The 17,528-nt window shown below is 39.6% G+C and overlaps 1 protein-coding gene across 2 annotated transcripts in view; it reads right to left on the minus strand.

The window, feature by feature from the left end:
* Nucleotides 1-14,093, minus strand: part of SLAIN1 (SLAIN motif family member 1) — a 65,199-nt gene extending 51,106 nt beyond the window's left edge. Inside the window, exon 1 of one of the 2 annotated variants that reach the window (XM_004474212.4) lies at nt 13,328-14,093. In XM_004474212.4, coding sequence (XP_004474269.2) covers nt 13,328-13,929 — 602 coding nt within the window. In that variant the 5' untranslated portion in view covers nt 13,930-14,093. The remainder of the gene's footprint in view (nt 1-13,327) is intronic. The other variant, XM_058276515.2, reaches the window with a different exon arrangement.
* Nucleotides 14,094-17,528: the final 3,435 nt, after the last annotated feature.

Here is a 17,528-nt window from a genome sequence, read left to right on the forward strand (position 1 = left end):
GATCCTAAAATCAGGAAAAAGACAAGGAAGTCCATTTTCTACCACTTTCATTCAATCAGGCAAAAAATCAAATCTAGATTGAAAAGAAAGAAGTAAATCTGTCTTTATCCAAATATAGCATAGCATGCTCATCAATATAGAAAATCTGAATCTACCTAAAACAGCTACTAAGATTAATAATTGAATTTAGCAACAAGACTGAAGGACACCAGATAAATATACAAATTCGGTTGCATTTCTACATTAGTAGTAACAAGTATTCTTTTTCTTTTAAATTTCATTTTCCATTTTCAATAACATAAGACATGAAAAGCTTAGGGATACATCTGACAAAAGATGTGCAAGACCTGTGTACTGGAAATTGTACAACATTGCTGAGGAAATTAAAGAAGACAGGAAGCAGACTTGGCCCAATGGATAGGGTGTCTGCCTACCACATGGGAGGTCCGCGGTTCAAACCCCAGGCCTCCTTGACCCATGTGGACCTGGCCCATGCGCAGTGCTGATGCGCACAAGGAGTGCCCTGCCGTGCAGGCGTGTCCCCTGCATAGGGGAACCCCAGTACAAGGAGTGCACCCCATAAGGAGAGCCGCCCAGCGTGAAAGAAAGTGCAGCCTGCCCAAGAATAGTGCCATACACACAGAGAGCTGACACAACAAGATGATGCAACAAAAAGAAATACAGATTCCCAGTGCCGCTGATAAGGATAGAAGCAGTCACAGATGAACACACAGCCAATGGACACAGAAGAGCAGACAACTGGGGGCGGGGGGTGGGGGGGGGAGAAATAAATAAAGATCTAAATAAGTGGAAATATATACTATGTCCATGAGTCAGAAGACTAAATGTTATGATGTCAATTCTCCCTAAATTATTATCAAAAACCCTGCAGACTTTGTTATAGAAAAGTAGAAGCTGAATCTAAATTTGGTACGGAAATGGAAATCTCTTAGAATAGACAAAACAACTTAGAAAAAAAAGCTGGAAAGCTACTGCTAAATAATTTAAATTTACTACAAAGCTACAGTAATGAAGACAATTTAGTATGGCATAAAGAGAACCATACATAAATGAAATACCGATTTTTAGCAAATTTATGAAGATAATGGAGCAAATGGTGTTGGAACAAAGATATTCACACACGCAAAAAGTGAACTTTGAATTATACTTCACACCATATTCAATATTAACTCAAAATTAGTCACAGACAAAAATAAACTTGAATTTGTAAAACTTTTAGAGATAAACAAGGAAAAGTCAGTCTTTGGCAAATTTCTCAGGCAATTTTTTAAGTAGAAAGCATGATCCATAAAAGAAAAAAAAAAGATAAACTGTACTTCAAAATTTAAAATGTTGCTCTGTCAAAGTCAAAAGACTGAAATGATAAACCCTGGGTTGGAACAAAGTCTTTACAAAGCATATTTCTGATAAAGAACTGACATAGCAGAATATATATAAAGAGTTCTGAGAACTCAATAACAAGCAATCCAGCTATATATATATATTAAAAAAATGGGTAAAAGAATTAAACAGACCCTTAACTAAAGAAGATATATTCATAGCAAACAAGTACATAAAAGAATGCTTGACATCATTAGTCATTAGGGAAATGCAAAGTAAAACCACAATGAGATACCACTACACACCTATTAAGATGGCTAAAAGACTCAAAGTGTTGACAAGGATGTGGTACAACTGGAACTCTTCTACACTGCTGGTAGTAAAATGGGATAACCACTTTGGAAGAATTTGGCACTTTCTGAAAAAGTTGACAAACATGAACTTTCTGATCTAGAGACTCTACTCATAAATATTTATCCAAGAAAAATGAAAGTGTATGTCCATACAAAGACATGAACACAAATGTTCACAGCAACTTCATTTTTATGTCAAAAAAATGAAAACCCAAATGTTCATTAAAAGGTGAATGGACAAATTTTGGTTATACCTTTATAATGAAATGCTTCTTACAATAAGAAGGAATGAACTTTAAGGGAAATGAAAGACAAGCCACAGACTGAGAGAAAATATTTGCAAAATACATATCCGATAAAAGGAGATATCCAAAATACATACGAATTCTTAGAATTGAAGAAGCAGAAAACAGGCCAATTAAAAACTAGGCAAAACATCTGAACAAATAGCTCACCAAAAAAGGCAAACAGATGGCAAACAAATAGATGAAAAGATGTTCAACAACATATTGTCATTAGGAAACTGCAAATTAAGACACCACTTCACACCTATTAGAATAGTTAAAATCCAAAACATAGACAAGTGTGGATTAACAGACACTTTCATTTCTCTGCTAATGGGAATGCAAATAGTATAAGAATTTGGAAAACAGCCTGGCAATTTCTTGCACAACTAGACAATCTTACCATATGATATGGCAATCAAGGTCCTTGGTGAACTAAAAATTTATGTCCACATAAAAACTTGTTTGTAGTAGCTTTATTCATAACTGCCCAAACTTGGAAGCAAGAAGGCATTCAATAGGTGAATGGATAAACTGTAGTACATCCATCCAATGGAGTATTCAGTCATAAAAAGACTTGAACTATCAAGCTACAAAAAGACATGGAGAAAACTTACGCATATTGCTAAGTGAACTAGCAGTCTGAAAAGATCCCAGCTACATAGTATTAGGATTCCAACTATATGACATTCTGGTATAGACAAACTATAGAGACAAAAGGGTCAGTGGTTGGCAAAAGTTCAGAAGGGAGGGAAGGGGGAGCGATGGATAGGTGGAGCACAGGGGATTTTAAGGCAATGAAAGTATTTTACATGATATTATAGTGATGGACACATGATTTTATGCATTATGCATTTGTCAAAACCCAGAGAACTACACAAGACTGAGTGAACCCTAATGTAAACTATGGACTTTTAATAATGTATCAATATTCGTTCATCAATTGTAATAAATTTATAACACTAATGTAAGAGGTTAATGGCACTAATGTAAGATATTAATATGGGAATGGGTGTACGTGTGGTGGTGGCATGGGCATTCTTTCTACTTTCCACTCAATTTTTCTGTAAACCTAAAACTGCTCTTTTTTGTTTTGGTCTGGCTTCCTCAACAACACAGTGAAATCTCAAAATAGTTATCCTGATTGAAAGAAGCCAGATCAAAATAAACCAAAAAGTACATACTGTTATGATTTATATAAAACTCCAGAAAAGGCAAACTCAGCCATAGTGACAGCAAACAGACCAGTGGTTGCTGGGGTTGTTGGTAGGGTAGGATTAGGAAGAAGGGATTATAGGGGTCACAAGGAAACTCACTAGGTTAGGGTTTGTTCACTATCTTATTTGTGGTGATGGTTTTATGGGTATGTATAAATGTTAAACCCTATCAAATTATACCTCTTAAATATGTGCAATTTACGCTATTTCAATTTCACCTCAAGAAAGCTTAAAAATAAAAGTTCACAAGACAAGAACTGTTCCTGTCTCATAATGGTCTTAAATTAAGATTGAGACTCAGAGCTGCCATCTAGCATGTCTGAGAATCAGAGGGAAGCAGGACCTGCAGCCTATACATGAGGCATTAAATTAGTCAACTGTGGAACATTCTATCTCCAAACTTCTTTAAGTTAAATTTGCCTCATTGTTTATTTTACACATAAACTGATGCCACTACCTGAGCCTTGCATGTTATTCTCAATTTCCTGTCTGCTGTCATTTAAAGCTACTATCTCCCCCATTACCTCCAACATCCTATGGGCAACTGCTCATATTTTTTGCAGCTAGAAAGCTTCCACCAACCAGCCTGCCTCAGGATGTCAAATACTCAGATGGGAGCTATTTCCCTTTTGTCCCACCAGTGTTGTTGTTTTGGTTTCGGTTTTTTTTTTGGTATAGTTTATTTTTTGTTAGTAGGGGAACCGCAAGGGATGATTCCCTTACACTCTCAGTTCTTTCATTTGACCAGAGACCTTACAATATATTCAAAAGCAGTGCTCACTTCCCACAGGCATGCCGAGTTGAAGAGACTGGCCCACTAAGCCACACTCACTTTGGAGGGTTTCTTTCTCTCATATTTCATTGTCCAGCCCTGCTATCTTATACTTCTGTTTCATCCACCCTGCAGCACTTCATAAAATGGAGAGATGATCTCAGGGCTGAAAGCTAAGAATTCATTTAGAAGTCTATATAAGAAACAACTAGAACCTTTGGTCCCCTCATCAGCTCCAGAGCAGTCCCACGACACTGTCTCCATCACAACGTACGACTAGAAGCTACTGTCTGGTAGGCAACCCTGGACGGTTCTGACATCAGGCAACACAGAACAGTTGAAGGAGGGATGAGGTACCTTTCTGAAACAGAGACTAACTGAAAATCTACATACTGGCTAGTCAGAACCTCAGCCCCATTTTCCCTACTACCCTCCTAGAACTGATCAACTGCCTTTCTTATATCTCTCATGAATATAAAAGGTTCATGTCTGGAAAAGCAGACGAAGCCAACAGAAGATGGCCCTGGAGATTTTGGAAGTTAGATTGACTGCCGACCCAAATCACTATGAAAGTTCACAAAGGCCCTGCCCATGCAGGGCAGTAGATCAGCTTTAATGTCTTCTTCAGGTATGAACAGAAAACAAATGAACACAAAATATTTGGACTGTACCTTTTATATAAAACAGACTAAAATAGGAAGAAAAAATTTTAATAAAAAAGAACTAAAGGGGTAAAACAATGCAGAAAAACAAATGAAAAATCCAAGAGAACTATAACTGATATCTGAGAGAACATTTTTCACTCAGCAGAAACTGGATATTTAAAAAGTAGATTTGCTTAAAAGACAGGAAAGCACATTTGGAAAATAAAAGTATTATGGCAGAAATAAGAGGCTCAATACATGAGTTTGGGAAAATCAAGATGAAATCTACCAGAAGTAGAATTAAAAGACAGATAAACAATGAGAGAAGACAAATAAGAAAATTAAATGATTGCTCCAGGATGGCCTACATCTGACTGTCACAAAGTCTAAAAAGAAAAAACCGGGGGGATGAGGGGGGAGGGGGGTGAAAGGTGAAGAAAAAGTTTTTAAAAATCCAAGAAAACTTTTCCAGAGTTGAAGAAATGATATGGGGATGGGGCTCTAGAGTGAACGGCCCACAATATCCAGTACAAATGAACAAAAGATCCATACCAAGACAATTATTTCAGAATACCAAGAATAAAGAAAGAAACCTAAAGAAAAAAAAAAAAAAATTCAACACAGGGCCAGCCATCCAGATGGCTAGTACACTTTGATAGTTAGAACGTAATGGAACAATGCCTTCAAACATGAGGAAAAAAGATCAACTTAAGACTTTTGTTCCCAGCCCAACTATGATCTTGTGTGACGGGAGAAACAAAAATATTTTCAAATATGCAGGACCTCAAAAGTTTACCCCTCTGTTCCCTTTTCTCAGGAAGCTGCTGGAGGCCATGCCCTACATAAGAATAAATGAAAAAAAAGTTAATGGATTTAAGAATAAGGGATGACATAAGCAAGAATTTCAAAGGAATTTCCATTGTAAGAGTGCTGTGAATCTAGTCCTAGAGAGCAAACAGCAAAGACTGGAACAAAGGGATTGAAAGTTCTGGAAGGCATAGCACTACAAAATACATTTTTAATAAACAGAACTAAAGAAATTACCGAGTGTATTTTACCTTATTAAGGCATGTTATAGCTCCTTGGAGAATTTGGGTAAATAATTAGGGATAAGAGATTGAAAAGGGGAAAAAAAACAGTCACTATTAAATCTTGGAGAAACAAAATCGAGTTAGAGGGAAAAAACATCACACACAATTAACAGGGCTCAGCTGTTAACAGTTACAGTCATAACACAGACATTAAAATATGATTTTTTTAAAATATGAAAACCATAATGAGAAGATAAGGGAAAGGAATAATGGTGGTTGAGGCTGGGGGAAACAGAGTTAAGTCTTCATCTCCCATGACAAGTCCAAGGATGTCTAAGATCATAAGAGTACAAAGACTATTTAAAAATAAAAACAGCTTGAGTAGTATAAAATGATGCCAATGTGGAGATCTTGGAGGTAGGAAGGAGGAGAAGAGGACTGCTTTCTATAATAAGCTTCGCTATAGACAAGTTATTGAACTACATATATTATTCATATAAATTACTTTGATAAAACACTATGCAAATACATAGCTTTGAGACGAAAGTGATCATTTTTAGAATCAGTCTCCAAACAATGTGCCCGGGATATTTTGAACCTGGTATTTCTATAGCTGGCCCTAGTGCAGGATTTAAGAAAAATAAAGGCCATTAGTTACAGATCATACTGCTACAAACATCTCAAATAAAACAAATCTCCAAAATTAGATAAGCAAGGTAAAACCCTTATTTCTCTTACATAATCCAATCTTCTAAAAAGTCACAAAAATCACCTTATTCAGTATCAATATACCATTAACAACATTTACAAATATTCTATTTTACCAAAATACAACATACCTCCTAGTGACTTAAAAACCACTCTTTCAACCTCAGCAGGTTTACTGATGGTATACTGGAATCGGCAAAAATATCTGAAAGCTCCTAACCTAAACCTTGAGAATTTTCTAATTTTTAATACCATTAATTTTCTTTAATAAGTTCAAAAAGCACACACCTAGAAACTATTATCGTTTTCATAGAATTTCCTTTCCACATTTCATATTCTGGACTCCCCATTAAATGTCATCAAAATTGGGTATCAGAGAAGATGACTTGGCCCAGTGGATAGGGCGTCCGTCTACCACATGGGAGGTCCATGGTTCAATCCCCCGACCTCCTTGACCCGTGTGGCGCTGGCCCATGCACAATATTGATGTGCGCGAGGAGTGCCTTGCCACGCAGGGGTGTCCCCCGTGTAGGGGTGCCCCACGCGCAAGGAGTGCAGCCTGTAAGGACAGCCGCCCAGCGCAAAAGAAAGTGCAGTCTGCCCAGGAATGGCGCCGCCCACACGGAGAGCTGACACAACAAGATGACGCAACAACAAAGACACACAGATCCCTGTGCCACTGACAACAGAAGCGGACAAAAAGAAGAACACGCAGCAAATGGACACAGAGAACAGACAACTGGGGCGGGGGAAGGGGGAAGGGGAGAGAAATAAATTTAAAAAAAAAAAGAAAAAGAAAACAAACAATAAAAAAAAAAAATAGGGTATCAAAAATAAAACAAAAGCCACTATAATAACCCTGAATGCTTCAAATGAAATATTACAACTGTCTAGGAAAAAAAAACTCAAGTTATTCTCAAGTAAATATTTGGTTCTAAAATCATCCTTCTGTATATAACACAATAATAGTATTACAAAAATATGTATTTGTAAGTTTGTCAGTGAAAAGAAATATGGCAATTCCCAGAAAAGTAATTATAAGAGGCTTCAACCACTACAAGTTTTATTTTAAGGAAAGATAAAACATTAGACTGATAAGGACAATTAACCTGTCTTTATTCACTTAAAAAATGTTCCATTCACCAGTATCTTCTCGGATCCAGGAACCAGGAAGCCACTGCAAAACAACTAACCCACCATCACCAAGCTAATAAAAGGATAGGTAAAGTTCAAATTTTAGTTACTTAACTCTATAGCAAACCCTCCTCACCATCCTCAAGTTAGATCTAAATTTCTATTTCAGTATCTCATTTCAGTGTTTCAAGTTTACTCATTAAGAGAGACACAGGCACATATTGCAGACAACTCCATTTGCTCGTAAAAAGCAATGCACATTTTCAATTAGTATTGTCAGAACCCGCCCCCCCCCTCCCCCGGGGACTTTTAAGTGAAAAAAAAAATCAATTATACAAAAACAGAATATGTGCTCAAATTAGCTGTGCCATATGTGCAGTACAAGGTGCTCAACAGCTTTGAGAAGAATTAGCAAAAGTTTTAGCCCATTGTCCAGGGCATTGGTATTACATGTTGACAATCTCATTCAAATACTCCTTAGTTTGTACATATCACCATTTTCCCCTTTTATGGATAACAATTTTTCTATCCTTTCCAGTTGGGCCAATTTAAAATTCCTGCTACTTCCCCTTTATATAGGTCTCAATATTCTGTTAATCGCAGCTTCAATATAAATACTAAAATATAAATATGACTATATTTTGTAAAGGTTGATTTTTTTACATACAGGCAAATTCTATACTGGCCATTTCTGAATACAGCATTGTCTTCCTCGTTGAAGGCCTGTCTTATCCAACACCAGAATATCTTTAGATAGCTGTGCTTTTCCATTTTGTTTTCAAACACTAAGGAATTTTTCTAACTTTAACCGTAAAGCATAGATATATTTCATATTTCAACCCAGAGCATACATACATGTAAACAAATAAGTTAAATCAAGATAATGTTGTAAGGTATAGCACTTCTTTTTTTTTTTAATGCTCATCAATCCACTAAATTTATAACCCACAAATGGGGTGAGAACCTAGCTGGGGGGGAAGCAGGGGGTAGGAGGGCAGAAATTGATGTAAACACCTCAGAATCCTCAAAATCTTTGTAAATAATCAGAGTTTTAGTTTTAGCACTGTTTATAACTTAACTGGAGGAAATTAAATTATTTCACTCCTGGGTTTCAGTCCATCAACACTGAAATAAGAGAACTGAAATAGGGCATAGAAAGGCCTAGGATACATTTAGTGGTTTATTGCTCCTCCATTGCCACTTTGTACAGATCTGATTTCCTCCACTTGTACCCTGATGATTCTCAGCCTGGTGACACTGAAAATGAAATATGAATCATTATAAGGTTTGTAAGATTCTAGTCTTTTTTCTTTTTTAGCTTTTTATTTGCTTATGATACTCAGACTTTCCCCCTTTTGAGTCTGTGGTCTTCTCAAGAGATAAAGTAGTACCATAACTGAGAGATCAACATAGCAGGATATGCAGTTTTTCTATGGGGTTATAATAATTAGACTTAATAGGAACTGACTTTAATTTTCTAAGGCATTTAATTCTAGTAGCAATGAGCTAAGATAACCAGGTTCTGTTAAAGCAAAATTAAATATTGTACACTCAACCTCAACTAAGATAAACATTTGAAGAAATAAGAATTGTCAAAGCTTTTCAAAGTTAAAAGCATTCTTCAAGTTTTTTAATAAATAGAAAATACTTTTTATAAGTTAAATACTCAGAAAAAAGACTTAAACCTAATAATTTATTAACTAATGAACTACCAGCAAATCGTGGCTCTACTAGTCATGACTTCTTTTATACATGTAATTCTTGAGTCAAATTTTGTTCAGATTGTTAAAGGATGAATAGTTTTTTTATTAGGAGATAGAAAAGAACTTCTAAAATGTTCAGTGATTAATCATATTTAAATTTCTTTCCTTGAGATATATTTAAGCAGAAAGAACTACTCAAAATAAGTAACCATCCCTATACAAGAATCAAATGAAAATGAATCAAAGACCTAAATCTAAAAGTCAGGACCATAAAACTACTAGAAGAAAATGTTGGGGAACATCGTCAAGACCTTGTAGTAGGTGGTGGTTTCTTGGACCTTACACCCAAAGCATGTGCAAGAAAAGAAAAAATAGACAAATGGGACCTCCTCAAAATTAAACACTTCTGTGCCTCCCAGGACTTTGTCAAAATGGTAAAAAGGCAGCCCACTCAAAGCAAGAAAATATTTGGAAATCACATGTTAGATAAGGGTTTAATATCCAGGATATAAAAAGAGATGTTACAGCTCAATAAAAAGACAAATGACCCATTTAAAAAACAGGCAAAAGACTTAAATAGACATTTGTCCAATGAAGAAATACAAATGGCAAAAAAAAAAAAAAACACACACACGAAGAAATGTTCAACATCACTAATGATTAGGGAAATGCAAATCAAAACCACAGTAAGATATCATTTCAGACCCATCAGAATGCCCACTATTAAAAAGAAAGAGAACCACAAGTGTTGGAAAGGAAGGGAAGAGACAGGAATACTTACTCACTGTTGGCGGGAATGCAGAATGGTACAGCCACTGTGGAGGACTGTTCGGCAGTTCCTAAAGAAGTTGAATATAGAGTTGCCATGTGACCCTGCAATACCACTGCTGGGTATATATCCCAAAGAACTGAGAGCAGTGACACAAACAGACATCTGCACACCGATGTTCATAGTGACATTATTCACAATTTTCAAAAGTTGGAAAAAACCAAGGTGTCCTTCAACAGATGAATGGATAAACTGTGGTCTATTCACACAATGGAATATTATGCAGTTGTAAGCAAGAAATGAAGTCATAAAACATATGACAACATGAATGAACCTGGAGGACATTATGTTGAGCAAAGCAGCCAGACACAAAAGGACAAATACTATATGACTGTGTTACTATGAACCAAATATATGGTGTAACATATTGTATGATTAAAAATATATATATGTATCCAGTACATTTAATGAGAAATGTATGTTTTTATTCAACTGTTTCCTTTTTAGTTTTTATTTTTTCAACTATTAAATACAAAATAAAGTTTAAAAAAAAGTGACAAAATAACAATTTTGTTTAACCCATTAGGATGAAATAATAAAAATGCATGGAAAATTATAGGTGATACACTTAAATGTAACTTGGTCCTTAACATTGCCACACTCTTAACAATGAGGCAGTTGTTACAAGGACAGGTACAACTACCTGTACAGACAAGCGAAGATGTCAAAGATACGGTCAAAGGAAGGCAAGAAGAAAAAAAAAAAAAAAAGAATTTTGTGTGTGTGTGTGTGTATATAATTATTTTTTCATATAAGTGAGGACTGCCTTGAAGGATCCACAAAGTGTTAACATGGTTAACTCTTAGCAGTGGTACTGATTTGGGGACAAGAGGGAGGATATATTTTTGGGTTTTCCACTCCAGCTGTTTCATAATAAACATAAGAAAAAAATAAGCTGACATTCTGCAAACATTATCAGGGGCTCTAAACAAAAAAAACTACCCTATTTGCGAGACCCTAATATTGACATGTATAATTGTCAGTGAAGACAGAACCCCAGAGTTCTTTGCAAGCATTAACAAGTGGGTTAAACTCTAAAAACTAAAACCTTATTGTTTCATCAATATGTCAAAATGTTGCAATGCAAAAAAATACATTCATGTATAAAATGTTATAATATAAACTTTCTGTAAATTAAATGATCTTAAAAAATATAAAGTCCATCCCACTAAGATTAACAGTCCTTCTTGGTTTTTATACATGGAAATTCTAATCCTAGATTTGCTTAGAGGAAGTTACTCAAATAGTGTGCCATTCATCTATAGAAACATTTGTAAGGCATCAAGACATTGATTATTACTTTACTAGACTAGAGTAAAATTAATAGAACCTGCTACAATTTAAATTTGCTTCAAACCATCTAAAGCACTAGTAGTTTAATTCATGTAAGTGGTTTTTTTTTAAAAGTTAGTAGCAATGCTATTTTCACACACACACACAAAAATAAAAACAAAACTACAAAAGGAAAGCCTAGATACCAAAATACCAGCAATAGGTAGTAACTAAATATGGTAGAAGTCCATCCAAAAGAAGAAAATGTTGAAACTATATTAGCTACTTGTGTGCTATCACCAATCTACACACTCAAAGAAGTATTATATAAAACAAAGAAAAACATGCTAATATGTTTCAAGCCTGGGATTGATCCCTTATATCTCCCCATGAAAAATAAAGTTTCCTTCCAATGTTTACGTACACATCTTCACAGAAGACCAAGTAGGAATTAAATCTAAAATAATCTAAAAGTAGCATAAGGGCTTACAGTTATTAGTGATAATGTAAGAACCTTCATGAGAACATTTTCCAGTACATATTCAGGCTGAACTTGAGATTACAAGAGAGCTGGGCTTTACAAAATAAAGGTACATAAACAAGAAAGAAAGAAAGAAATACGACAAGAAAGAAGAGGTAAGAATAAGAAGGTACAGCATCTAAACAATGGCTTAAGGTTCCAGAAAGTTGTCTTTAAACACACACACACACACACAAGTTGAGCCACCTGCAAAGCTGGTAAAAAACTAAGAACTAAGAAGGATGGTGAACCTGCCTCTGAAAGGCTTATTGTAGCTCCATCTGTTTTGATTCTCACACTTAAACCAATTAAAGTACTTCACTGTTAAGAATTCCCACATAAAGGTATGTAAGGGAAAAGCACCCTAGTTCCCAATAAGCCAGTAAGAATCTCCATCTCCCATTCCTTCCTTTGCAACAAGAGCACAACGTGAGGAAAATCCAACCTAGAAAAATAAGAGGACCTAAAGTAAAAGATAAAAAGACAAGTACTCTCACCACTGCCAGGTGGAGGTGAATGCTGTTATTCTTCCCTGCATGAACTGAAATTCTATTTCTACCTGATCCGAAACTTCTGACCATATTCCAAGTGACTGAGGAAACCGGAGGAACCAGCCAAAAGAAGTCAGTCATTAAATGATTAGCATGAGCAAAGTAGCAGGGGGGGAAAAAGAAAGGGATTCGATAACCCCTCCCCCAAAGTACTCATTCATGGAAAATATACAGAGCTAGCCAGATTTTAGCTGAATAAATGCAGCCAGTCTCAAGGTTTCTGATAATCAACTTAAAATTCTTCTAATCTCGCCTGTCTTCAATTTCAGTTAATCTTAATTTTTAAAAGCCCCTTGGTTCCCGGGCAGTAGAGTACCTTCAACTTACAACATTCCCTAATAGGCCCTCTTGGATACCGTTACTTCATGGGAAAGCCAGTGAGAAAAGCACATTTAAGAAAGCAAGTCAGTCTATGAAATAAGAAGCTGTCAGTGAAAATGCAGAGAACTAGAAACATAGGACTGCACAACTCAAGCTGCAAGAATGAATCTCTGGGGAGAGATCCATCCTCACCAAGCTGATTCGGACGCGCACGTTAGGAGCGCCCGCGCGAGGATCCTGCGCTGCGTCCTCTGGAAGGAAAAGGCACTAAGAGCCGCAGGCAGAGACCACCCCTACCCATGCCCCGCCGTCCCGCACCACCGGCTGGATAAAAAGCGGGACTGAGCCACCGAACGAGAGGCATGGATTTTGCTGCTAATGAGTCTGAGATCCAGTAAGATCAGCAAAGAGCAGCACAAGAGGCAGATGGAGGGAACCAGTTCTTCCCTGGGCGGGTCGGCCAGCGCTCGGAGAGAACAGGTTTCCGCTCCCCGGAAAAAGCCCCGCTCGGCACCTGCCAGGCCACCAGGTGCCGGGACCGCGGGGAGTTACCGCGAGGCCGGCGGGGTGCCCCCGCCCCCGGACACCCCCCTGCCCGGAGGCCGCCGCGGGGAAGGGCTCGGGGAGGGGGCGTAGCCCCGCAGTACCAGGTGTAGTCGTCCTCTTCCCGCCAGGCGGCCACGCTCTCCAAGTCCAGCGGCTCCACCTCGTCCAGGAGCGTCGGGGGCGGCGGGGGCGGCGAGGGCGGCGCGGCGGCTCCCCCCGGCGGGGTCCCCGCGCCCCCGGGCTCCGGCCCGCCGCCGCCGCCGAAGAAGCCCGCCGCCGGCTTGAAGTAGACGAAGGGCGCCTCGGGGGGCTGCGCCAGGCTGCAGAGCAGGGAGGGCGCCGCGCCGGGCAGGCAGTAGGTCCCCGGGAACGCGGGGCCGGGGCCGCCGCCGCCGGCGCCCAGCGCCAGCCCGAGCCCCAGGCCCCCCGAGGCGGCCGCGGGGGCGGCCGGGGGGCTGCGCGGAGCCAGGGGGCTGCAGGCCCCGGCGGGCGGCGGCGCGGCGGGCGGCGGCGGCGGCAGCAGCAGCAGGTGCGGGGCGGCGACCGCGCTGGCCGCCCGACTCCGCAGCTGCTCGTTCTGCTTCTCCAGCTTGCGCACCAGCTCCTGCAGCTTCTTCACCTCCAGCTCGGCGTTCACCACCGGCCCGGAGCCCGCTCCGGAACCGCCCCCCGCCGAGGAGCATTTCACCTGCTCCGCCATCATCGTGGGCCCCGAGGGCGCCGCCGCCGCCGGGTGAGCGCCGCCGCGCCGGCTCCTCGGGCCGCGGGGAGGCTCCGGCTGCGTCCCCGCCGCCGCGGCCCGGGGACCCGACAGTGCTAGGCGGAGGCAGAGCCGGCTGTCCACATCAGCACCGGGCCCCAGCCGCCGGCCCAGGCAGCCGCCGCCGCGCTGCTCTGCACATGCTCAGTGCGTCCCTCCAGTCCCCTGGGCGCGTCCGCGGCTCCGGGTTTTAGCCTCGGCCCCGGGGCGGGGCGCGGGCTCAGGGGGCGGGGCCGGGGCGCAGACCCCCGCCTAGGGGGCGATTTGCCCCGGGGGACTGGGAGCCCCGGCTGCGGCCCTGAGGCCCCGGCGCCCCGCGAGGCTCTGCGGCCTCGGAGGCCGGCGTGGACCTGGCCTGAACTTTCCACAGGTGCTTCGTGCGCGGCCCGAGGGAGCGACCTGCGCGCGTCGCGGCGCCAGGGGCGAGGCTCGAAGGAAGGCGCCGCAGGTCGCTGCGCTGCCGGAGGTCTCCGCGCGCCCGCGGGTTCCCACCTTCCGAGAACAATGTTACGACCAGCGACCTTACCTACTAACCACGAACTACTGAAACCTATGGAAAACTAAAGGTCTGGGGAGCGTTATCCTACCAGCCCAAAGACAGACTCGTGAAGCCGAGAACGATGCTATTAATCCACTAGTTGGTAATATAGAAACAAAATGGTGGTAGGAGGAGGTTGAGAAAGAGGAAGAAGCCAGAAGCATTTCGAGAGTGAGAGTGGCCTGCTACTAAAGGGCAAAGTTTTCACTTGTTTATTCTAAAATAGTCCATTTTACACTATTCCATCACCACCAGTGTTTGCAATAATAAAACAGCTGCATAATTTTCCCTATTATATACGTATAAATGCATTCATTAAACAAAAGCCTCTGGGAACATACTCGTCAGGCACCGTTTTAAAAGCTGGTGATACACGCTGGAACAAAACTGGCATGAAACAAAAGTAAGAGTGTATAGTGGTCTTTGTAATAAATAATTTACAAGCTATAGAGGTTGGAGTTGCTGGAAAGAAAAACAAAAAAGAAACAGGAAACTTCAGATCTTTATCCCTGTACTCTCTAATCTGATGTGCACTCCTGATTCCTTATATTTTTTGAAAAACGTAGACAATTGGCTAAAAAAAAAATCTTTTAAGCAAGAATTGAATCAAGTTTCACTCAATTAATACTGACAGCATTTTGAGTGTTTGAAACAAAGAAAAAGTCCACATAACTGGTTCTCTTCCCTAGATGATAGCCTATCTAGTGAAGGTCTCTGCTCAGGGACTTTACATACCAGACTTCTGGAGAGCCAGCACATTGTAGCTATTGCTTTTAGATACGGCTCTGTGCCTTCCTGCTCAGAAACACTTGTGTCTTTTCGGTTGTCAGTCCCTATCTCTAGCTTCTCAGTGTACTGTGGTGTTCTACATTCAACTTGCTCAGTGAAAGCTGCCATAAATTAGATAAATTTATGTGATAACGACCCTGAACCCTTCCCATCTGCGATCCAGCTTGTTAGCCTACCACCTAACCACCTGTATCACCCATCACCTTTCCAAGTTTTCCGTCTATACGCTCCCTATTCTGGTTGTTACTAAAACCTGGAGAAGTGGAGCGTTACTGCTGAAGTCCTCGGTAAAGAATCTATTGAAGGATTTTTCCGCATGCTCAGTGGCAGATGCTGATAGCGGTGTCCCTGCAACACAAAGAAAGGGAGAGGAAAGACACAATGAAACAAAGAGCTGCTGGGTTTCACATTAGCAAAAGAAATTGTGACAAGAAGTGAGATGTAAAGAAAAACAGTCGTTTGACTACAAAGTTTATAGACCGTAAAGGAGAGAAATAAACAGCCCGCTTCTTCCCCATTTTCCCAGTATGATCTGTAGAATACATCCAAGCAACCAGTAGTTAGCATTAGCACTCTGTTTTCTAAGTAACAATTACAAAATCTTTGTTGTTTAAAGAGAAAACGGTCATGTAAATTTAGACATACGAAAGGATGAAACATTCTGTTTTAAATTCTATACTACATAAATCTTCTGAAAAGACAAAGTTGCCTCTTCCTAGCTATTTTTAAAGTGTGAAATGATTTATGTCTAAAGAATTTAAAAATTATTTCTTTCCTTTTGTTTAAAGCACCTCATTTTTTAACTCTTGTGAATTACACATGCACATACATTCAAAACACACAACTGATATTAAGTTTGGTATCCTCAGGGTGTCAATCTCTTTAACACAAATAATTAAGAGGTTGATGGTGTCAGGGCTATAATTAAGCAGTCTTGATTTTTATTTTGATGCAAATTTGTAATCTTGTGTTTTAAAAGAAACTGCATAGTTGCCCAGTTTTAGAATATATATTAATACAATTTAAATTACATATATAATGTGATTTTAGGGCTTTACAGTGAAGATTTGAAAAAAAGTGCATGTCTTATTAAAAACTATGCTTTAATGATGCATTTGAAACACTATAAACTGTGATAAGAAACTCACAGATCACACATTCAAAACTGGATAAAGAAATGCTCCCCATTCCTTGGACTTCAGAACTATGGTCTATCTAGTGAATTTTAAGAGACTATAAGCTCATTTTAATTTGTATTTTTCTCTTAAAATGTCTCTAATATTTATGGGTATCAAATTTATTTAGCACCATAAGTACAATGGCATCATAGTTTCTTCGTGAGTATATAAATCTATTTCCCCAACGAAATTTAAGGTACAGCCCATTCCTATCCCAGTTCTACAGATGAGCTAATTGAGGTTAGGTCATTTACCCTAAGTCAGTGATTAAAGTGATGTTAATTCTAAGCACAGTTTCTAGTGACCCAACCACGTGTCTCCTTATTCCTTTGCCTTAGAGTGATAGTCATCTTTTAGTAGGCCCCGCATGTTGTAAATGTATTTTAAATGAATACACCTGACACCCCCTAACATGAACATTGCATTCATTCAATTGATCCAATTACCTCAAAAAAGAGAAGATCACCTAACATATTACAGATGAAGGATCCCCAGCTGTGTTTTCAGGTCGATGAAGAAAGCAATGTTTGATTCTTCTAACTCCTAATGGAGACTCCTTCTTACCCATACACTGTAGACCTTTGAGTAGAGTTGGTCTTCACTGCCCGTGACTAGTGCCTAGCACAGTGTCTAGCACTTGGCAAAAAAACCCAACAACATTGAAATGTTTTTTTACTGAATAAATGAATAAATAAATTATTTAGACAAGAACCTAATTAGTTATTTCCATAAGCCTCATTTGTCATTTTAACACAACGTGAAAGGATTAGAAGGCTTGTTGTAAACCTCATAATAATCCATTATCTCCATCAGACCCAATTAAAAGCTAGAAAAATACTTGCTGCATCTGATGTGTTGTATTTTAATATAAAGTGATAAAAAGAGAGGAAACAAAGACACAAGAATCCAGAATTTATGCATACAGTCCCTGAGTAGTTGCAGCCTTCTAATCTTGTCCAACCCAGCTACTCATATTTGTGCCAACAATGCCTGTAATCAAACCCTATAGGCACATATAGTAATAGTCACAATAACAA

This window comes from Dasypus novemcinctus, chromosome 15 (assembly GCF_030445035.2).
Source record: "Dasypus novemcinctus isolate mDasNov1 chromosome 15, mDasNov1.1.hap2, whole genome shotgun sequence".
Taxonomy (NCBI): Eukaryota; Metazoa; Chordata; class Mammalia; order Cingulata; family Dasypodidae; genus Dasypus; species Dasypus novemcinctus.